The 23,940-nt window shown below is 45.4% G+C and overlaps 1 protein-coding gene across 1 annotated transcript in view; it reads right to left on the bottom strand.

Annotated features, from left to right (window-relative positions):
- Positions 1–229: 229 nt before the first annotated feature.
- Positions 230–23,940, bottom strand: part of Ddc (dopa decarboxylase (aromatic L-amino acid decarboxylase)) — a 103,934-nt gene continuing 80,223 nt past the window's right edge. The window contains exons 10-15 of the mRNA XM_013024495.1: positions 18,429–18,505; positions 12,580–12,599; positions 10,803–10,901; positions 7,974–8,075; positions 2,404–2,623; positions 230–544 (exon numbers count right to left, since the gene is read on the bottom strand). Coding sequence (XP_012879949.1) covers positions 2,423–2,623; positions 7,974–8,075; positions 10,803–10,901; positions 12,580–12,599; positions 18,429–18,505 — 499 coding nt within the window. The 3' untranslated portion in view covers positions 230–544; positions 2,404–2,422. The remainder of the gene's footprint in view (positions 545–2,403; positions 2,624–7,973; positions 8,076–10,802; positions 10,902–12,579; positions 12,600–18,428; positions 18,506–23,940) is intronic.

Raw genomic sequence — 23,940 nt, 5'->3', positions numbered from 1 at the left:
AGGACAACTGAAAAGACACAGGTATAATCTCCAGTCATGATCACAGATTGCTCTGCAAAATGTTTCCATATTTCTTTCCTGCTACCACTGAGACTTCCTAAGGATGAAAACCTGTGGGGGGGGTTGTGGGTTTTTGGGGGGAGGGTTGGTCGTGGGGCCTGAACTCTGGGCCTGGGCACTGTCCCTCAGCTCTTCAACTCAAGGCTACCACTCTACCACTTGAGCCACAGTGCCACTTCGAACATTTTCCACTTATGTGGTGCTGAGGAATTGAACCCAGAGCCTCATGCATGCAAGGCAACCCTGTGGGTTTTTTAATGGACAAAAATCACAGCCAAAGAATGAGTAAAAGCCGTAGCCACTGAGATAAACTTTCCACAGAAAAAAATATTTTTCATTGACAACACCAGAAAGACACAATCACAAGTCTCTCATTAACTTTGAACAGACACAGGCCACAGAGAGGGTCAGTTCCACAGAAGTAGGGTGATGTTTATTTTCTTCTCCTTCCAGTTTGCCCAGACTTCCTTCCAACATCCAGTCGCTATAGGGGAGAAAAAAAAGTCATGAACGTGTGTCTATGTGAAAGACAAATAGGCACAATCCTGTGGACTTTTAATATGAATATAGACAATGCATATACTATTTTCCTGTGCTGCAGAGGTCATTAAGAAATGTGAAATCATTTGAATGGAAGGAAGGAAGCTTATATTGCTGAGCTGGCGAATTTAGCCCACAGCAATTAGAATCTCTGCCTACTTTCCTACCCTCTGTAACAAACAGAAATAGTTCCTACTCTCTCACAGAATTAGGACCACATGAGTATTCAATAACCTCATATAAGTACAGGAACACCTAGGGTACTAAATTTTCATTGTTCCAATTAAGCTAGCCAAAACTAATACATGCAGTATAATTTATTACACTGGCCTATACACAGTTAAGGAAATTTGAAATTAATTTTTTTTCCTTTTGAAGCTTCAGCGAGTAGAGTGCCAACAGGAATTGTAGCGCTCATCAGAAACCAGAGCTACACTGTCTCTGTATGTTATTTTGGGCATGTGGTACTATGATGCTAACATGATACATATTTGTTAAATACATTCAAACAGGAGTTTGCAGAAATATTCATCAGAAGTGGTTGCCTGCTGCCATTTTGTTTTGTGTATGTCTACATCTTTTCGTGTGTGTGCCAGTCCTGGGACTTGAACTCAGGGCTTGGGGGCTGTCCCTAAGCCTTTTTGCTCAAGGCTAGTACTCTACCACTTGAGCCACAGCTCCACTTCTGGATTTTGCTGCCTAATCAAAGATAAGAGTATCATGGACTTTCCTGCTTGAATGGCTTCAAACTGTGATCCTCAGATCTCAGCCTCCTGAGTAGTTAGGATTACAGGCATGAGCCACAGGAGCCCACTTTGCTTATAGATTTTTATGCTTATCACAAGACATGATTGTACAACATGAGTCTCTCTGTGGCACCTTCCAAAAATATTCAAGATATGACAGAGCTGAACAGGAAGGACATTCTTTTTCAGCTTAGGAGGCTCTTGTTGGGCCAGGAAAATAATCTGTGTTGCTGAGTGTATTTCCACTGTGAAAGTGGTGATTTGGCTCCACCTACCTGAGGCTATCTATATGCCACTTGAGTTTTACAAGTACTATAATGGTTCCAATCCTCACAAATAAAATTAGCAGCAAAAATGAGGTAAGATTGCATTCAGCAGGTCAAGAAAATTACACAATACACTCAGGTTCTACATCCTGCATGGGTTATGCTTAAAAGACAATGGAGAAACAAAGAGGGAGAAGCAGAGGAGAAGTTGAGGTGTGGCGAGGGTGGTCACAGGAAATCCTCCCCCACTTTACCCCCACGTGGGACAACCCCCATACAATGACATTCTTGCAATAATCCAGTGGGAAGGACTTGAAGATTGTTTCAGCTCCCACACGTATAATTGGGAATTTCCTTCTTGCTGCATTTTCTTAAAAGATTTCCATCGCCAGGTAGTTGCCTACCCTTACACATGTGAGAATCTCCTTAGCTCAGATGCCAGGATGCTAAGTCTGCCCTTTCACACCTGGTCCTTCCTGACAGTGAGGAGACCATTTGACCCAACTCTCCATGGTACACTTTTCATTTATCTAAATCTTGCCACTTTAATAGATAAGCGTGTCATGGAAATAAGTTGCTTTAATAAATGCTTTTTGGGGAATGATGAAGGGGAAGGAAATTACAGAGATTGATTTCTCATCTCAGAGAATGAAATGTAGACACAGAACCAGTACGATCCAGTAACTTTCCTGCTGCTTCTGCAGACTGAGCACAGTGTGGTTGCTGAGGAAGAATCCTGTCCACTGGCTTGAAGCAGTGGTGATGCAGACAGGAGCCCACCTGCAGCTTACCTGCGTCTCTGCTGGGCTTTCACTCCTTCGCCTCACTCAGCACAAGGTCTGCCAGCTCCTGGAGGTGTTCCCAGGCCTCCCGCACGTGGGCAGACTCCACCACCCGGGAGCAGATGGCAAAGCGCAGCACAAACTTGCTTCGCAGGTGACATGGGACCAGGTGGATTTTTTTAGCACTGTTGATTTTTTGCAGAAGGGTTATGCTCAGTTGATTGGGACCCTGAAGGGATTGGAAGAGACCCATCATATCACACGGCCACAGCCTGGCCTCACCCGGACAAAGCAGGGGACAATGTCATCCGTGTCTGGTGATGTGAAAATGCTCAGTGAAATAATTGCTGTGCATATAAACACACACCTGCATAGACATGTATGTGACCTCAGGCAGATGTAGATGCTTTATACATACGATGTCATGTGTGTACATGTACACATACATGCCATCTGTGTCACGCACCTTCCCTTGATGTTAAAAATCGCAGTGAAATAATTGTTATACATAGATACATAGATTCATATATGACCTTATTTATATGTATATGTATACATTTATGACTTCCTGTATATATACACATATGTATAACTATGTGTATGCATACATGGATGTTTGTATATGCATTTATGAGGTCAGATGTACACAGATACATATAATAAACATATACATCTGAGGTCATATGTATATACATATGCATATGTCCTTCTATTTTTCTCCATATTCCCATATGTGGTCAAAAGAAGATTCTTCCATAGATATCATCCAAGCACTTTATAAGCACATATGAATAGGACAATGAAACCTGATGAAATTGCACTAAGCAGTGGGGCAGGGGATAAGGGGAAGAGACAAAGGCAATTAATTTGAGCAGGGACATTGAATGCATGCATGGAAATATCACAATGAAATCTCCATAAACATACAACCAATATAGGCTAGTGAAATAATGACCCTTGCAAGTTTATTTAAGAAAAATGAAGAGCCTACAGGGTGTACGGCTCATGCCAGGAAACCTAGCTTGGGAGGCAGCTATCAGGACTGTGGTTCAAACCACCAAAAAAAAAATTTGAAATCCCATTTCAACCAATACAGAGCTGGGCATGATGGTATTCGCCTGTCATCCAGCTACACAGGAAATATAAACAGGAGGATCAAAAGCCATGCCAATCTGGTTGAAAACAAAAGTCCCTATTCTACAAATAACTAAAACAAACAAACAAAAAAAAGACTAGAGAAGTGGCTCTAGTAGTTGAGCGTCTGCCTTTAATTCAAACTCCAGGAGTTCCAAAAAGAGAAAAGAGAAAAGAGAGGAGAGGAAAGGGGAGGGAAAGGGAAAGGAAGAAAGGGAGGGAAGGGGAAGGGGAGGGGAGGGAAGGGGAGGGAAAGGGAAGGGGAGGGGGGGAAGGGAAGGGAAGGGAAGGAAGAGTATGATGAAATGGATGACACAAATCAAGATGCAGTATGCTCACAAACTGACCTGTTGAATTAAAACACTTTTTTGCAACTACTTAATGATAACAAAATAATGATAAAATGTGCAAAGGAAAGAGAGGGAAAATCGAAGAAGGGAGAGAGGGAGAGAGCGAAGGAGGGAAGGAAAGGAAGACCACCAAGGGGGAGATTCCAAATTCCCTAGAGATATCATCCACAAATGAATAACCTTAAACCATGTAGCCACCAGAGAAGGGTTGTCTAAATCCTCACCAGCACTTAGAGAAAATGAAGTTGAACCATCAAGCATTGCTAGAACTGGGGAAAAAACTTCCCTGCACCATTGTTAATGCTCCCTCCCCCTCCCCCCACACACAGCCCTGGAAAACAGCCAACAAGGGACCAGTCTGGCCCTACTGACTAACCATGGATGAGAAGCCCTGGCTGCATTTGCAGCTGGGCTGTGCAGGTGGAGGGAGCAGGGCTCCTGGCTCTCCTCTGCTCTCTTGCTCCAGTCTATCTGTCTAGCTCCATGCAGAGGCTCCTCCTCTCCTAAGCCATACAAGACAGTCAACTATAGAAGAAGACAGGAGATAGACATCACATCCTAGAGAGGAGACCCTGGCTGTTTCTTCTGGCCCCGGCCCCTAGAGGCAGGAGGATGCATGGGGAAGGACACATCTCTCTGTCTGGCAGATTGACACCTGAGCATCTGCTGGATACCAGAACTGACCTTGGCCTTGGGTAAATCCACCCACCTCAAGATGTAGGCCTCAGGCAGGGTCTTACCAGTGCCCGTGGCACAGTAAAGGAACCACAGGCATCAGAAATTGTTGCTGTGGGCACCAGGTCTTGGAACATTGAGTCCTGGGCAAGGAGGAGGGAAGAGGTAAAAGGAGATAGGGTACCAAGTGAATGGGGTTTTACCAAGAAAGACTCAGCCTGAGAGCAAATATCTGAAATATAGATAGTGTAGAAAAGGAAATGTTGCTTGCCCATTTTCCAATGGATTGGCTTAGATAGGATTTTAATAAAGTAGAAGCAAGCAAACAGAGAAATGATCTAATCAAATAATGAGCAAGACAAAGACAGAACGTATGGAAGTGGGGGTGTGGTAGAATGCCACCCTTAAAGGAAAATGCAATGCCAAACAAGAACACAAGGCCTCAAGTTTTGTGCTAGCACTGGCACTGGCACACGCACACACACACACACAGGTGCAGGCCAGGGTGACATGAAGCAGAGAAGATTCAATAATATTGTGTGTGCTTTAGGCTAATAAGTAAGAGTCATCATCTGTGTCCAAATGGTGGATGAATAAAGGCCCAGAAGGTGGCTCATGCCTGTAATCCTAGCTACTCAGCTGGATGAGATTTGAGGCTCACAGTTGAAACTCAACCCAACTAGAAAGGTCTGAGACCCTTATCTCTAAGAAACTACAAAGAAATAGCCTGAAGTGGTGCTGTGGCTCAAGTGGTAGAGGGATAGCCTTGAGCACAGAAAGGCTCAGGGACAGCACCCAAGCCCTGCGTTCAAGCCCCAGGGCCAGCAAAAAATCGAAGATGAGGAGAAGTTGTATTGGTGGGGAAATGAGCTGTGTTAGCTGATGAAAGTGTTTCTTCAAGGAAGAAAACAGACTTAGGGAGAGCACATGAAATTCCACAAAAGCAGTCTTATTAACACAAAGTGCTGTGGGTCCCTGCCCGTGACAGTGACACAGCAGCTGCTTTGTACAGGAGGACAGGCAGACAGATAGGTCTGACATGACCTGCAGAGTGTGCAAAGAAATACAGCCAGCCTATCCAGAACACATGCATGAATCTCTAGAGACATTCAGATCCGTGACCCAATGCTGGGAAGTGGGGATGACTTTCTTTTGGGGGGGGGTTGAACATGTTCTAGATTATGTTGATGGCATATATACTGAAAATGAATGGGCTCTGTGTGTGTGTGTGTGCGTGTGTGTGTGTGCGCGTGTGTGTGTGCATGTGTGTGTGCGTGTGTGTGTGTGTGTGTGTGCATTTACATGCCAGTACTGGGATGTGAACTCAGAGACTTAGCTTTTTCACTCAAGGCTGGTGCTCTACCACTTGAGCCACACCTCCACTTTGAACTTTTTGCTATTAAAGGAAATACGTCTCACAGACTCTTCTGCCTGGGCTGGCTTCAAACTGTGATCCTTCAGATCTCAGCCTCTTGAGTAGCTAGAATTACAAGGATGAGCCATTGTGTCCTGGTTTAAATGGACAATTTAAAAGGACATGATGAATTGCATCCAATAAAAACATTACATATAGCTAGACAACTGTGCCTCATGCCTATAATAATGTACTCAGAAAAAAAGCTGGAAGTGGTGCTATGGCTCAAGTGGTAGAACGCTAGCCTGGAGCATAAAGAGGCTTAGGGACAGAGCCTAGGCCCTGAGTTCAAGCCCCAAGACTGGAAAAAATAAAATAAAATCGAAAAGCCCTACAAGAAGATTGGGGGCAGGAGAGTCTGCACAAAATGCCTACCCATACCAAACTCAGAGAAGGCTGGAGTTTGCAGATCCGCTGGGGCAGCCCACCCTCCGTTACTCTGTGCACCTTTCCTTATTTCCACTCAGCTTCTGCAGAATCCTCTAGTCTCCTCCAACTACTCTCAGTCTCAGCATTCCAGAGCTGCTGCTTCCAAACTTCATCATGCCCAGCAGTACATTCTAACCCCCAAAGCTCCAACAACCAGATGAGGGGACAAAAGAGGGCATACATGTACAGCAACACAGCCTGGCTTGCTCCTTTTCCTTTATTTATTGTTTATTCTGAGGCTTGCACTCTTGGCCTGGGCTCTGTCCCCTGAGCTTTCGTGCTTAAGGCTAGAACTCTACCTTTTGAGCTCCAGCTCCACTTCCAGTTTTTATTTGTTTTGGGTTAATTGTAGATAAAAGAGATTCCCAGAGTTTTCCTATCAGGGGGCTTTGAACCACCATCCTCAGATCTCAATCTCCTGAGTAGCTAGGATTATACGCATGAGCTACAGGTGCCCGGCTCAGCTTGCTCCTTTTCTTGACTTACAACTTTTGATAGGAACAAAGCAGCCATATGGAAAGGCCTGCTGTGTCAGCCCGTCAGATTTGGTGGCATGCATCTGTTGTCCAGGCTATCCAGGAGGATGGCAAGTTCCAGACCAGCTTGGGCAACACAGTGAGACCCTTCTATTTTAAAAGTGGATGTGTGTGTGGGAGGGGCAGTGGTTAAGAGGATTGGGGAAGTTCAATGATAGGACATTTGCCTAGCCTCGTGCGAGACACTGGGCAATGTGGAAAAACAGAAGGAAAAGAAAACACGTAAAAGCAATCTTAGTCACACTCGTGGCTTTAGTTTTCTTTCTTCATGTATAGTGCAGAAATAACCAGGGCCAGCCCCTCTTTCCCCCAGCCCACCACCTACAAGGCGCACAGATCAAGCCACAGAAGAGAGGAGTCAGGCATTGTGTTATTACCCTTCCCCTTCTTTCTGGCCATCTTGATGGTGAGAGTAGGGCAGGCAGGGGTGGGGAGAGGAGAAGGGGCTGGAGCTTTTCCCAGGATTTGCTGAGATTCCTGAGATTTGCTTTTCTAACCAGCTCCTATCTGGAGCAGATACTTCAGGCAGGCCGTGGAGGACAAGTTAGTGAGGCACAGCCCTGCAGGGAATTCTGGGAACAGATGTGCAGGATAGGGTCTTGAGTTAGAACAGGGAGCTACACAAGCAAGAAGTCTTTGAGTCCTGTGAGGAGGCCAGGCCTCTCCAAGCACCATGGACTTTGTTGGGAGGTCCTGGGTGGATGATCCTGGGGAGTCCAGCTTTTTTTGTTGCTGCTATTGTTAAATGCCAGTACTGAGGCTTGGGTTCAGGACCTGAGCAACGTCCCTTCTCTTTTCCTACACAGGCCACAGCTCTACTTCCAGCTTTTTGGTAGTTAATTGGAGAGAAGAGTTTCATGGACTTTTTCTGCCCAGACTAGCTTCAAACCATGATCCTCACATAGCAGCCTCCTGGGTAGCTAGAGTTACAGGCATGAGCAGGGCTCACATGCCAGCTTTTGCACTGAGAAGCATGGTGTGACATTTTGCCTTCTGTAGCACTCAGTGAGAACAAAGGAGATGAGCAAGACATAAACAAACCTTTAGCCGAAAGCAGACCAGCCCCAGAGTGACTTCAGCACAGATCTCAAAGCGAGGATCCTGGAGCAGCAGAGACTCAAATTCACGAGACAGCTGGACGTGCTGGAGAGAGAAGAGGGAATAGCCCTGAGCTTCTCATCACCTCTGCACTCAGACCTTCCCTGCCTGGAAAACCTCAGCGCTCTGCACATCTGTACTTCATCTACAAGCTCTTAGCAATGTCCTCCAAGGGCTCCTGCTGATCCCTTGCCAGCTGCTCTCATCCAGCGGAGAAGAAATTCTCTTGTTACCCTGAGAACAGCTCTAGTGTCCTCAGAAAAACATCATAGTTTTTCTTCTGTTCATGAAACCATAGTACCCGCTCTTCTTAAACCTGCCTTTTAATGTGTGTGTGTGTGTGTGTGTTCAAGCCACTCCAGGGGCTTGAACTCAGAGCCTAAGCACCATTTTCCTCAAGGCTGGACTCTACTCATTAAGCCAGAGCTCTGTTTCTGGCTTTTTACTGGTTAATTTGGAGAAAAGAGTCTCTCCTTCCTGGGTTGGCTTCGAACTGACATCAGATCTCAGCCTCCTGAGGAAGGTGGACTACAGGCATAAGCCTCTTTGGTCATTTTAAACAGAACAGGAATTTGAACCTTCTAGAACAGCTAAGACTACCATCCATCTGTGTCATCATGATAGCCCCCACAGAAAAAATGATTCTGGGATTATTTATACCCATTTTGCCCATAGGTCAACTGAGGCTCAGCCAAGGAACTCGCTGACCTAAGAGCCAGGGATCCAGTTTTTGCTGAGGCAGAAGTTTCAGTTCCGTGGTGGGCGTGGCTATCATCCCGCGGAATTTTCCACTGACCAATGGGAATCGTGCCCACCCGGGACACATTTCAAGAGCTGCTTTCCTCCATAAGATTAATGTAGCCATCGACCTTATTTAACTTTTCGATGTTTATTGAACTCAAAGGACGATTCAGAAAGTAATAAGTGCCGTGCGGAGCGGGCCGTCCGCGGTCTAAGGGCAATGCTTTGCTTCCAGCAAGGACTGCCACGTGGCATCTGTGCTCAGCACAAATGGTGGACCCGCGGTTTGCTGGCCCTGACTCAGCCGTTCCCCAGGCGGACCACCAGAGGGCGCCAGAGACTTTGGCGAGTCTGCCCAAGGAGCAAGGCTTTGACCATTTCTATGCTCTCCCGGTAGGGCCAGATTAGAAACTTTTTTCAGGGGAAGGAAAGAAAAGTATGATTTTTTTTTTAAACACAAGGCATCATAATCACAGCTAGTTGCTTTCTAGTGTGAGGATGTGATCATCGAGCACAAATGAACCACATGGGATTTTTCTTGGGGGTGGGGGCTCTTTCTCCACATTAAATCGAATGTGTCCTTTTTGCACTTCTCAGATCGGGAACCAGGGATGTCTTTATCATTGATGCACGCCTATACTCCTTTTCTGGTTCTTTCCTCCACACCGATGGTAGATTCTCGCTGCTTTACAGCTCAGTGGTCTCACAGCAGCCCTGTGAGTTGGACAGATGCCAGTTCATGGCCATGTGACAGGAATCCAGCCAATGTCTACAAAATGCACTTCTGCATCCCTGCCACGAGGTGGAGCCTGAGGCACCCAGCCCTGCTCTTGGCTACACGGCGGGTGACACGGTGGCAGCTGGATAAAAAAATGAAGGGCCGTCGCCATCACTGGGGCATGTCTGTCCCCAGCAGCCTGAGGCCTTCCGACCCTCCAGATGGGGCCATGGCTTCGAACAGCTGCCCTAGTCAGAAGGAAACGCCTAGCTTGAAGGCAGAGGATCTTCTGCATCTGCCTAGTTGGGTAGCCTTGGACTGTTCTGGCTCATAATGTTCAGGCCTCCATTCCCTAACAGTTGTAAGGGGAGGGGCGTGGAGCAGGCTAGTGTTTCTCACATTTTAGCCGCATATCAGTGTGATCTGGATTACTTGTTGAGACAGATGTCGCTGGAGCCCATCCCAAGCTGGCTTGGCTGGCAGGAAATGTACTGGACAACAGCTGGGCTGCATGGTGTCATGTACACCAACTGTAAATTCTTTTATTCTGGCAATCTTTTGGAGGAAAGCACATTATGTTCTCACGATTGCCACTGCTCCATGAACCTCACTGTGGGCTAAGCACCACGTGAGCCGGTGTTGGTGCCTCACACCTGGAATCCTAGCAACTCAAGAGGCTGAGAGCTGAGGATTGAGGTTCCAAGCCAGCCGGGAGGAACAGATCTGAGACACTCTTATCTCTAATTAGCCCACAAAAGTTAGAATTGGTGGTGTGGCTCAAGTGGTAGAGTACTAGCCTTAAGCCAAAAAAAAAAAAAGCTTTTAAAAGCTAAGGAAGAGAGAGAGAGCCTGAAGAAAAAGAGATAAGGGGGGAGGGAGAGACTGAAAGAAAAGGAAGGGAGAATAGGAGGAAGGAAAGGATGGACAGAAGGACGAAAACAACCTGCATTGTTTCTCCTTTGCCCGTCTTCCTGGAGCTGATTGCTTATATTCTTCATTACAAGAAGTATCTTAAAAGACCCAGAATTGTGCACTGGACCATTTATAAATGCCCTAATCTCAGAGATTCAAAAGTACAGTGTAGTTCTGTTACCATCGGCAGTCATGGCTTGCATCATGAGGTTCTAGTTAACAGACCGCATGTACCACTGTGGTCCCCCAGGACTGTGTCTGCTGGTGAGGGCATCTCCCCAGAACTGAGCTACATGCTGAAGCAACATATGGCCGTATTTGCGTCCTAGGACATCTACATTCATTTCTTAGTCCCCTCAGCTCTCCGAGGGATTACTCAGATAATGGATGAAGACAGTCACCTTGCGGATATAAGCCTGCAGTCTTTTGACTCCGTACATTCTAAAGACAAACCACATTTTCAAAGAGCGGAACCTCCGACCCAGTGGAATCTGCCAGTGCTGAAATGAAACGGAAAACGGTACATCAGTGAGGAATGTATTAGCAGCCAGATTCCTTTTCCACCCGTCATTTGGCCTGTTTCTCTTGGAGGCAGCTAATTCTCCCCAGTGACCCTGTTCTGCTTTGCTGTTTCCCAGCCTGGCTGGCTCAGCCCCTGCTGTGTGAGCAGGGGCCCCCTGGAAAGAGGCTTTCTTTGTATCACCGGGAAAAGAAGCAGGACAGAGATGGCTGCCTTGGAAGGCACTGATGATGTTTATCGTTTATGCTTATGATGGGCCGGGAAGGCAGCAGGGAAGGCATAGCCAGGCCCCGGAGAGCTTTCAAGCAGTGTGTGCATGAGGGCAGAGGGCCACTAGTGTTTCTGACCACGGGAAAGGAGGGAGCTGAGCCCCGTACTTATGCGATCCTCGCTGCCCTCGATGCTCTGTCAGGGTGTGTGAGAACAGTATCTATTTCCTTCTTATACGCCATGTCCTGAGGGTGATGTTCCTGCTGCCCACCTCTTCACAGAAAACACAGGGTGCCCACATGTTGATCCCAAAGACTGCCTCCCCAGGCCCCCCAGCCCCACTCAACTTTAACCTCTGTCTGACACCTCACACTCTGTGTGACTTTCTGCTGACTAAAACACGTAACAAAGGGGTCGAGAAAGGATGGGGGTGGAGAAACAAGGGAAGTGAGTGTGATAGCGCTTCATGACCTTGTGTGTGTGTGTGTGTGTGTGTGTGTGTGTGTGTGTACTGGGGCTTGAACTCAGGGACTGTCATTCTTGCATGGCTTTTTTTTTTCCACTCAAAGCTGATATTCTGCCACTTGGGTCATCTCCAGTTCTAGCTTTTTGCTAGTTAATTAAAGAGAATGCCCTAAGCTGGAAGCAAGCAACTCACACCTATAATCCTAGCGACGCAGGAGGCCGAGATCTGAGGTTCACAGTACCATGACAGCCCAGGCAGGAAAGCCGGTGAGACTCTTATCTCTAATTTACCACCAAGAAACTAAAAGTAGAGTTGTGGTTCAAGTGGTAGAGCACTAGCCTTGAGCAAGAAAGCTCCAGACAATACCCAGGCCCTGAGGTTAAGCCCCAGCAAGATCAGCACACACACACACACACACACACACACACACACAAAGTGCTGGGGATTGAACTCAAAGCCTTGTGCTTGCTAGGCAACTGCTCTACCACTTGAACCACACCCCCAGTCTTTGGCCTCCCCAAGTCATTTATGGTCCCAATTCCTTTCCAGAGTAAAGCTAGGATACCTGGACATTTTCGAAGCACACTAAACACATGTAACGAGAGAAAAAAGGAGAGAGATTAAAAGAAGTTAAGGCAAAGCTGCTGAGATGATGGCCTCCCTCTGTATGAGCGCTTTGCTTCTTTTGTGACTCCACTTTCTCCAGGCACACAGCAGCAAGATAGAGGAGGGAGTGCCCAGTGTCTCTTGGGAAAGACCCTCCCCCTCTCTTATAGCAATCACGCAAATCTCCCCGATGGCCTGGGACCTCTGATTGGTGGTCTCAGCAACAGTGCCCAAGCCCTGGTGGATCTCACCAACCAATCAAGTCAGACTCAGTTGAGTGACAACAGTAGGAACAGTTTGCATCCCACCACCCTCCTCCATTCACATTTTGGATCCCGACTGACCTGCAGCTTAGTGATACACATCATCCACTTACCCTGTAGTCAGTGATAAGCCCTGCAGAAAAGAAAAAGAAAAATTCGAAACCTTTAGAAGGATGTGTCATTTCATCCTCCAGGTAGATTTCCTGTGCCATACTCTTGATCTTTTGGAACAGACAGGAAACCTCCTCAGATCTGGGTAGGCTGCATATTTTGTTTGTTTATTTGTTTGTTTTATGATATGTCTCAAGGTGATGTATGGAGAGGCATCCCCTGAGAGCAAGAGGCCCAGGACACTTATTGGAAATGTTGAATTATTAGTGGAGCCCTGTCAGTTTGGCTTTCTGTAGCTACCTACACATGAAAAGCAGTGATTTTATTTAGTGCCCAACAGGAGGTTAACATTCAGCTCATGGAAGTCATTCATCATTCATTCATTCATGCATGTACAGGAAGGCAACTCAGTTATACAAAAAGTGATTGGAATATTAAGGGAAAAAAAGTGGAGCTTGACGGTGCTGCTTTTGCTTCTGTGTATTTGGCACAGAGCAGGTACTCTGTGAATACCTACCACACGGGTTCTCCATCCTAGTCTCAGTGGCTCCACAATAGTTCTGAAAGGTGGCCTTGAATCTGGGCACTAAGTCGCTCACACCTATAATCTCAGGAGGCTGAGTTCTGAGGATCGAGGTTCAAAGCCAGCTCAGGTAGGAAAGTAAATTGATCACCTCAAATCAATCACCAAAAAGCCAGAAGTAAAGCATAAGCCAGTGGCTCTTACCTATAATCCTAGCTACTCAGGAGGCTGAGTTCTGAGGATCGAGGTTCAAAGCCAGCTCAGGCATGAAAGTAAATAGTTTATCTCAAATCAATCACTAGAAAGCCAGAAGTAAAGCCAGGATCCAGTGGCTCTTGCCTATAATCCTAGCTACTCAGGAGGCTGAGATCTGAGGATCAACATTCAAAGCCAGCCCAGGCAGGTTAGTCCATGAGATTCTTATTTCCAATTAACCACCAAGACACCCCCCCTCCCCAAAGTGGAGCTGTGGTTCAAGTGGTAGAACACCAGCCTCAAGAGACAATGCGTAGGCCCTAAATTCAAGCGCGCGTGCGCGCGCGCGCACACACACACACACGCACACACACACACACACACACACACACAATCACCTAGCTACCGTGAACTTTTAGTCAGTCTGGTACCCAGAGCCATACATCCCAGAATGCACAGGGAAGCAGGCTGGGTGTTTCAAGATGGCTCTGGACATGGACCAGGTGAGCATCACAAGGCTTGGGCTGGCAGAGAATGGAGTCAGTTGCCTACTGTGGGAATCTGAGCCGCTAATTCAGACTGCTGAGGCATGGTGTCACTTGTAAGCACCCTCTGTGTCTTAGGCAATAGTTGCCGTCACATGGCTGGCTGCAGCATGCTTTCACCATTTCAGCCTGCAGCAGCACCGAATGCTCCCTCCTTCCACCACACAGGAGGATGTATGTCATGGTTACAGGAAATCTGAGGTCATCCTCTGACTGCCATCTGGCTTCTGGGAGAGAAGGATCTTGTGGGCCATTTAGGACTTCTGGAATAAGCGCTATGTGCACCTCTGAGACAGAGCCTGCAATCACCTGGCCGTCATAGCTCCCAGCCTACCCTTGCTTTCCTTTTCACCCTGTGGCCTCTTGTTAGTAGTCAGATTACTAAACATAACATGGGCAGCAGAGTCATTAGAAGTAACCTAGATGTGATTCAAAGAGACCCAGACACTGGTCCCATCACCGGCACTGATTGTGCAGATGACTGGCCTGAGAAGGAAGAAATGGATGGATGACCCCTCCCCACTAACTCCCTTTTGTCTGATCTGGAACCACTTAAGAACTTCATTAGATAAAGCTGGCATGGACAGCCTGTAAATGGCACAGAGCTAAAACAATAAAACCAAACAATGTTGAAAAGATGCTGGATAAGAAATATGACAAGATTTTGACAATGTGTTCTAGTTGGATCAGGTTGGATTAGGAAACCCTCCTGGCTTAGTATGAACTCTTTCCTACTTTCCAAAATATCGATCTTTACTAATGAAGATCACATCTGGAAAGCCCATGTAACAGGAGTCACCTCTTTCCTTCCCCTGACCCAGCATCTGACAGAACTTCCCATTATAAAAATAAAACCTAGCCAGGTGCTTGTGGCTCATGCCTATAATCTCAGCTACTCAGGAAGCTGAGATCTGAGGATCACAGTCCAAAGCCAATACAGGCAAGAAGATCCATGGAGACTCTTATCTCCAATTAACCACCAGAAACCCGGAAGGGGTACTGTGGCTCAAGTGGTAGAGCACTAACTTTGCACTAAAGAGCTGAGGGACAGCACCCAGGCCCAGAGTTCAAGCTCCATGACAGACTAAATAAGTAAATAAATAGATAATAAATAAATAAATAAATAAATACATCCTAGTCTGGTGGCTCACACCTTTAATTGTAGCTACTCAGGAGGCTGAGATCCGAGGATTGCTGTTTAATGCCAGCTTGAGCAGGGGAATCTGTAAGATTCTTATCTCCAATTAACCCATGGTAGAAGTGAAGTGGTGGCTAAAGTTGTAGAATCCTAGCCATGAGTGAAAAAGCTAAGGGAGAGTGTCCAGGCCCTGAGTTCAAGCTCCAGCACCAGCACCAAAAATACTTTTTAAAAAACCATAACTATTTATTTTGGTTCTCATGTAATTGGCTGCCTATCGTTACCTGGATGTGAGCCCCTTGCATAATTAAACTGTGCATAGGCCCTCTGCCCACCCTCTTATAGCTCTGCAATCATCCCTAGATTTCCTTCAACACTATTGTCCAGGGAATAATGACAAAGGAAAGTCTGCGTATGTTCAGACAAAAATTCTTTTTGCATTTTGAATATTGTGTGTCCATAGCTGGCTGACTCGGTGGCTGTGGACTCTGTAGCTACAGAAGGCAGCATGATAAATGATGCATGAGTGAAGTGGGACCTAAGGTTGAGGTCTTGTTGTCTTTATCATTTCTCTGCTGCTACTGCACCTCTCTGTCCACTCAGGCCCTACTGGAGCTGCCAGCAAGAAGGCCAGGCTTCCCTTGTAGGTTAGTATGTTCTGGTACGAGACACAGATGACAGACACATAAGCCAGTGAGCAAGGTGACTGCTAACATGGGTATGAGGACCTGAGAGAGGAGCTCAGCTGAGCTGAGGAATGCCTGCTTACATGGAAGGCCTCACGGGGGAGGGGGGCGTGGGGGGAGGAAGGGCTAAGGACTCTTAGTGGATCGCACTCAGCTGGGACCGATGGAGATGTGGTATGCTGGCCAGGGACAGGCCCCTCTCATCTGGCAGGGAGCCTTGGTGTATTTATCTAGAGTACCTGGGCAGGTAAAGGCAGACCAGGCAAAGATTCCACCCCTCTTGCTTGAGATTGCCCTCTATACAACTAGATCTATGGAAAGCTTTATCAAAATTTCACCTTAATTGTTGTCATAGTACTCAGCACCCAATGTTAAACCCATTTCTAGCCTGGAGCCTATTTTCTCACCAATGCCAGTGAGGTTTGGATCAAGTCGTCTCTAAGTTCCTTTCCGTCACTAATACCTTATGAGTCCGTTATTATCTAAAAATGTCAGAAGATGATAAGTTCCCAAGAATGCAACTTGTCATTCATGCACTAATTCACATGCTAGCCCCATGCTCAGCACCAAACTGAAAGTTTGGAATAAGAATTATCCCATGGACACCTTTCAGAAGATGACGTACTTGTGTACATTCTGTTCTGAAAGGTATATAGAGATTAGCATAAGTGATATACTGGAGGGAGCTGGCTCAGGCACCCTTATACATTTACTTGGCCAGGATCTCAAATGTTTTATAAGATTTAAAAAAAACAACAATATCTAGATGTGTTCTTTTAGACATCCAGGAGATTTGAACAAGTCAGGAAAGCAGCCACCAGGGGGAGCACTTCTGGCTGAGTGAAATCATAAAGAAAACACATGACATCAGTCAGGAATGGCTAAAGCAGATTATGGAGGAATATTGAAGAGGAAAAAGGAATAGGTACAGGAAGTCTTGAATCCTGGCACCAGGCAAATTCAGGAGAAAAACTGAGGCAAGGGTTTCAAGGAACAACGTTCCAGGAATCCTATCTCAGGAATGGAAAAGCAAGTGGAATGAGAAGGCTGCAAATGATTTGTGCTTATCCCAGCCTCCTGGTTGTTAGGTAGAGCCAGATAAGTGGTACATATTACTGTGCTTATGGTTGGCTTTATGTACTTTATGCACTATGTATATGAACCCTGACATTTAAGATAACATTTCTAATTACACCATGGAGAACTTTCCCCTGCATATCATTGTACCAGGGAAAGATCTGGCCTTATGCTAGGCCACCAATAAAGTCTGAATATGGATAGTGACTTCCAAAGGTCCACAGATAAAGTCTATTCTCCAGATGGCAGCTTTGGGACGTACTTGGGACCTTTAAGAAGTAGGGTCAAACTGGGCACCAGTGGTTCAAGCCAATAATCCCAGCTACTCAGGAGGCTGAGAGCTGAAGATCAAGGTTCAGAGACAGTCTCTGATAGATAAATCTTTGAGATTCTTAACTTCAATTAATCAGCAAAAAGCTGAAGTAGTGTTGTGGTTCAATGGTAGAATGTCAAAATTGAGCAGAACAAGTCAAGCAAGAACAGTGAGGTCCTGAATTCAAGCCCCAGTGCCAAAACACACACACACACTCACACACACACACACACACACACACTCACACACACACACACACACACACACTCAGAGAGAGAGAGAGAGAGAGAGAGGCAGGGTCTAGTGGGAGGTCCTTAGGTCATCAAGCGATGTGTCCTCTGAGGACATAGTAGGATTTCACCTACTCTCTCCTTTCCGGCTCCATTGTATCTTATGCAAAGGCAGGAATTGACGGAGCTGCCCCATCTTGAAGTTGAACCTTCAGAATCATGAGCTATTCAAACCTTCCTCTCTGGAGTTCTATTGCTTATGGTATTTAATTATAGCAATACAGAGTTGACTTATATACTCACTATGACTCCAATACCTCATCATGCCTCCTCTCTGTTTCTGTCTTTGAGAAGTACATGGCCAAATCTGAGACCATTCAGAAACTATGTGTCTGAAAGCACCTGGTTTCCACTGCATGCCACTTGCTGTCTATTTTTTCTCACTATTCTTCTCAGAGACTGGGCCTTTGTTACTACCATGTCATTGACACCAGCACAGACAACTGGTCTACCACCCAATGACTGGTGTGTACCTTGAGGTACCATCCCTACCCAATCTTCTTCAGCCACTTGATCCTCTCCTTGTGGTATTGGTGAAATGTGGGCAAATCCAGGCTTTAGAGCTGTCATTACTTTAAAGATGCTTCTTGATTCACTGGAGATGCCTGGTCCTATTTGGAAAGTGCGCCCTATCTGACCCTGTGCCCACCTTGCTTGTTTTTGTGCTAGTACTGGGGCTTGAATTTAGGGCCTAGGCATTGTCCCTTAGCTTCTTCTCTCAAGGCTGGCGCTCTACCTCTTGAGCTACAGTTCTGCTTCTGGCTTTCCAGTGGTTAATAAGAATCCCATGGACTTCCTTGCCCCGAGTTAACTTCAAACCTCAGTCCTCAGATATCAAGCTACTGAGTAGTTAGGATTACAGATGTGAGCCACTAGTACCCAGTTGATGGGTTTATGTTCTTTATACAGCTACAGCAGAGCTTCCCCCAGTGACATGCAAAACGTTTTAACCACCCTAGGAAGTAGGTATCAGTGCAAATCTAGGGGGCAGGCACCTGGCCATCCCTGTTCTGGACACTCCCAGTGAATCTCTGATGAAAACAACCTCCCTGAAAACACTGCAAGAGCAGGCACATACACTTACCTGAGTCCTGGTGGCTGTGTTTTAAGTAAACAGGATCCAACTTAAAGGCTCCTGTTAGGTCAGCTCTTTTTTTCACCCTGGTTCAAGAGAAGAAATGATTAAGTTGATGGCATCATGACTTGGATTGGTCTGTGTTGCCCACTCCCCTGACATGGCTTTGCTCAAGAATCTGGTTCCAGTGCCCTGTATGATGACATTTACCTGTAATCACAACTATAGCCTTGCTCATCATCCTGGATGAAGGGATCCAGCCTCTCTAGAGCTCTGAGCACTGAAGTATGTGTGTGTGTGTGTGTGTGTGTGTGTGTGTGTGTGTGTGTGTGTGTGTATAGGGGGTGTAGGAGATGAGGCATATAGTAGAAACAAATATTAGGCCTTTGACCTGGACCTTAGCATACAGCTTCTAGAACCCTTAATCTTTGCAGTGAAAACAATGTTTTGCTGGATGCTACTGGTTCACATCCATAATCCTAGCTACCCAACTTGGGAGGCTGAGATCTGAGGATCAGGACTTGAGGCCAACACAGGAAGAAAATTCTGTGAGACTCTTATTTCCAATTAACCATCAAAAACCAGAACTAGAGGCTTGGCTCAAGTGGTAGATAGAGTATGAACCTTGAGCAGAAAAAGCCAACTGAGAGTGTGAGCCCTGAGTTCAAGCCCTTGTATTAGCACACACACACGTGCACGTGCCCCCATGCACGCGCGTGCACACACACACACACACACACGAATATCTTGAATGGTAATGAGATGACTGGTCATTGGAGCCAGACAAGTAGTTTCAGGATAGTGATTTCTGGCCAGAAAGCCTAAGGCATTATTGATTAAAGGATAGGCTTTCAGTCCCATCCCCCAATATATAGGGAAGGAGGATGAACTAAGTTGACTGGTGATTTAATGAGTAGAGAATTCCCACTAAAGGAAAGCCATATGTTTACAGAGCTTCTTGTTACCAAGTTGAGGTGCTGGGCACCCAGAGATGTCACAGTGTCATCCCCTCCCCTCTCTGTCCCATCTCTTGACCTGCTTGTTCACTTGAATCTTTTATAATAAATATGTCAAAGGAAATACAATACATTTTTAAATTCTGAAGATTATCCAAAGACAGCTCATGCCTGGAATCCTAGCTACCCATGACACTTAGATCTGTGGGTCATGGTTGAAAGGTCGCCTAGGCAGGAAAGTCTGTAAGGCTTTTTATCTCCAATGAACCAGCAAAATAATTAGAAGTGGAGCTGTGGATCAAATGGTAGAATGTCAGCTTTGAGGGGAAAAAAACCTAAGGGACACCACCAAGCTCTGAGTTCAGGCCTTAGTACCAGCACAAGAGAAGAGAGACAGACACAGACAGACATGGTACACATGCAATGATAACCATCTTTTATCCACAAACACAGTGAGCCATTTAAAAAACTTCCAATATTAAATCACCTGACATACAGTATCTGGAATAAACACAATTGGATAATGCTATTCTATTTTCAAAATAGAATTGTGTATTATTTGTTATTGTGTGCTATTGTCTGACTTTGAGTTTTAACTTTTAAACGATGAGCTTCTTTTATAGCTTTGTGACTCAGCTTCTCACCTGATTTTAGAATTGATGTGAATCTAACTTTGACAAAACAGCATTGGTTTTCCATGAATAACATTTCTGATGAGGCTGGTAAGGTCCTTTGCAATTTTTTAAAAAGAATATTTGCTGTTAAAAAGTATTTGAATGTCAGGCACCAGTGGCTCATGCTTGTAATCCTAGCTACTCAAAAGACTAAGATCTGGAGGAACAAAGTCTCACCACAAGCATAGAAAACTGCCCACTAGTGACTGTAAAGCAAGTTCTGCATCCAAATCTCACCATCATTATGAAAACTGCCTACTAGTAATGGTATAGAACTTCTAGACTCAAATCTCACCATAACCAAGGACAACTAAACAAAGTCTAGATTTGTCCTACAATAACTGGCTGATTTAATACATTGTTTTTGTCAGTCATGGGGCTTTAACTCTGGGTCTGGGTGCTATCCCTGAGTTCTTCAGCTCAAGGGTAGCTCTCTACAACTTGAGCCACACTGCCACTTCTGATTTTCTGGTGGTTAACTGGAGATAAGAGTCTCATGGACTTTCCTGCCTAGTCTGGCCTTGAATCACAATCCTCAGATCTCAGCCTCCTGAGTAGCTAGAATTATAGGCACGAACCACTGGTGCCTGGCTGTATTAAAACTTTTAAAAAAGTAACTAAAGGGGGAAGCAATGAAACCTCTAGTCAATATAGCAGAAGTGTGCAAATATAAAACAAATTGTGGGCTGGGAAGTTGGCTCAGTGGTAGAGTGCTTGCCTCGCATGCATGAGGCCCTGGGTTCGATTCCTCAGCACCACATAAGCAGAAAAAAAGCTGGAAATGGCACTGTGGCTCAAGTGTTAGAGCGCTAGCCTTGAGCTGAAGACATGAGGGACATCGCCCAGGCCCAGAGTTCAGACCCCATGACCAGACGACCCCCCCCAAAAAAGAAACAACAATTTGTGATAAAAACTAATTGGGGAGACTCAAGCCATTTTTCAATGTATACAATGGCTGCCTTTGGTTCCATATAGAAGTTTCTTTCTTTTGGAAAAGGACTTGATATGAAAGGGATATTAAGTTCTGAACAGACTGGTTCACATTACATATGATAGAAAAGATTCAAAATACCCAGTAAACAATCAAAAGCTTATGAGCAGAATAATGAATTCATTAGGAAATGTATTTACTGGGTTTGTGATGATTGCCAACTCTAGAAACTTCAATTATCTTGTCCATTTCAATACTGAAAATTCAACCAATGTGTTTATGTTAAATTATGGACCAACCATTGGTTGGTTACATTTCATTAAACAAGAGAGAGACACTTACTGTAGGGAATACCAAAAAAAAATCCAATAAGAGCAAATAAGCACCTATTCCTATGCTATTTGTTGAATTAGTAAAATCTTCACATATCTGTAAAAATCTCTCAACTTAGGAATGTTTGCTTTAAAATTTTAGAGGTGCAGAGAGATACCTGTCCTACTCTGAAGCCTTTTTTGTAAAACCATTGTCCTTATTACATTTGTTCTGTTCTATGATGGTATTTCACATTTCTGCAATGATCCCTTAGTAAAATATTTATTTTTATCCCATAGGTATTCAGGACAGTGGGGAAGTAAAGTGTGTGAATGAACCCTCAGACTTCACTCACCTTACCTCTGGTCCCTACTTTACAGGGCAAGGTCTACTTTTACTCTAAACAGGCAGAAGGGAACCAACTGCTCTTACGCATGTGCAGCTGATCCTCGCTCTCTTCCTGGCAGACAAAGGAGAAGCGGATGCTGTGTCTATCTAGTCATCATCGTCTATGGCCTTTATGCCGGGGCTGAAAGTCAGGACTATTTTCAGTATTTCCAGAAAGGATCAGAGTCAACAACAGCTTGAATTAACACGGAATGAGAAGTCTCGTTCACACCAGGGAACAGTCCTGTCTTCCCTCAATTTCTTCTGCATCCATGAGGAACACATTCTATGAGCCTGATTCCCTTTGCATGGGTGTTTATATGATACCAGTCGCTTCCTGAGCACGTGCATGCCATGAGATGCAGAATTCTCCTTACATCCAGCACATCTCATTTGTGGCTAGTCCTAGCCATGGATAATCATGTGCATTGTTTTATGGCTACTGAAGTTTGAACTCGGAGCCTCTCGCTGGCTAGGCAGATACTCTACCACTAGAGCTGCACCTTGAGATCTCTCTCATTCTCTCTGTCTTTCTGTCTGTGTATGTGTGTGTCTCTCTCTCCTTCCCTCCATCCTTCCATTATCTCCCTGGCGTTTGTTTGTTTGTTGTTTCTTGTTATGTTTGCAGGCTGGTCTAGAACTCCAGGACTCTAGCAATCCTCACGCTTCAATCTCTTGAGCAGTTAGGACCTCAGGCATGACCATCCACCCCTGTAGAAGGCATAGTCGGAGTACCAGTTGCCTGATTCAGATCTCAGGGAGGACAATTCCAACTTCAGGAAAGCTGCCTTGAGGATTCAGTGTGCTGATACCTCAGAAAGTGAAGTGCTGCATAAACAGGCATTGTTCTGAATGTAGAATTCTTTTTTTTTTGCTAAATGCTGTTGTTGTAGGAAATGTCAGAAGCCCGTGCCTCTTGGGGAGGGCTTAGGTGCACTTGCTCTGCCAAGTACAGAAAGGACTTGGAAGAGAGCAGGGGAATTTTCTCCAGACAGCCTGAGAACTTGGGCTTCATTCTGCTTCCTGCAGCCTGGTGCCGCGATCTTACTTGGCACAGCACCTCTTCCAAACAAAGCATGTGGTGACCGACGGCTAATCTGTAATGGGAGTTATCCAGGAGCCTCACATTGGCAAGTGCCCAGGGCAAGGTCCACAGTCTGACTGTGTGTGGCAGGACACCAGGGATTGTGCCAAAATGGAAAACATGCTCCCTGCCCAGGGCTGTTCCCCTCCAGGCCTCTGTAATTATGAAAATGACCCTTTAAAGAGCTCTCATTATTCCAAGGAACATTTGAAAAAAAAAGCTGCACATGTATGCAAAAAAATAACCCACCAATTTTTAAATGCAAGTAGCTTAAAATTTAAAAGAAATTTAAATCCAGATGGACCAAATAACATATAGTAGGAAGGACTTCAGGGCCTGAAGTGGGAAGGTTGTCACTTAAATCTTAATAGAGTGTTGTGCTTTCTCTACCTCAGGGACTTCGCACACACTGGCTGTTCTCAACCCCAGGTGAACATCCTCTATGCAGTTCTCTGATCAAATATCACTTTACCAAAAGGCTTCCCCTGGCTACCCCATCACAATTGATCAATGGATGAGATAGCCAATCAACAGTTTCTCCAGCATATTTTTCTCTGCCTTATCAATACCTAAACCCTACTCATGCTTCTCACCCCCTTACCCACGCTCTTCTCTTTACATTTTCCTTGTTACATGAACAGCAACCTGCATTAACAGGAAATTTATTTTTATTTAGTTTCTTGATTTCCTTTGGTTATATTTTATTGCTGGAAACTTCATCTCATGGCTGAAATTCTTAGAGTATAAAATCAATAGTGCTCTTGTTGAACTCTGTAACACTCCAAATCAAATCCCTTTCTAGTTAAATTATGACCTTTTTCTTAACTACAGTCCTTCATTACATTTATGCCCCCCCATTTCTTTCTTTCTTTTTCTTGATCAGTCATGGGGCCTAGACTCTGAGCCCCTCAGCTCTTCAGCTCAAGGCTAGCGCTCTACCACTTGAGCCACAGCACCACTTCTGGCTTTTTCTGCTTATGTGGTGCTGAGGAATCAAACCCAGGGCCTCATGCATGCAAGGCAAGCACTCTACTTACTACTGAGCCACCTTCCCAGCCCCCCATGTATTTCTTGTGCTGGTACTCTGGATTGAACTCAGGGCTTGGCACTGTGCCTTAGCTTTTTCGCTCAAGGCTAGCATTCTATCACTTTGAGCAACATCTCTACTTCAACTGTG

This window comes from Dipodomys ordii, unplaced genomic scaffold (assembly GCF_000151885.1).
Source record: "Dipodomys ordii isolate 6190 unplaced genomic scaffold, Dord_2.0 Scaffold76, whole genome shotgun sequence".
In the NCBI taxonomy this organism is placed as follows: Eukaryota; Metazoa; Chordata; class Mammalia; order Rodentia; family Heteromyidae; genus Dipodomys; species Dipodomys ordii.
The sequence above is the reverse complement of the archived record's forward strand: the minus strand, read 5'-3'. Positions and strand labels throughout refer to the sequence as shown.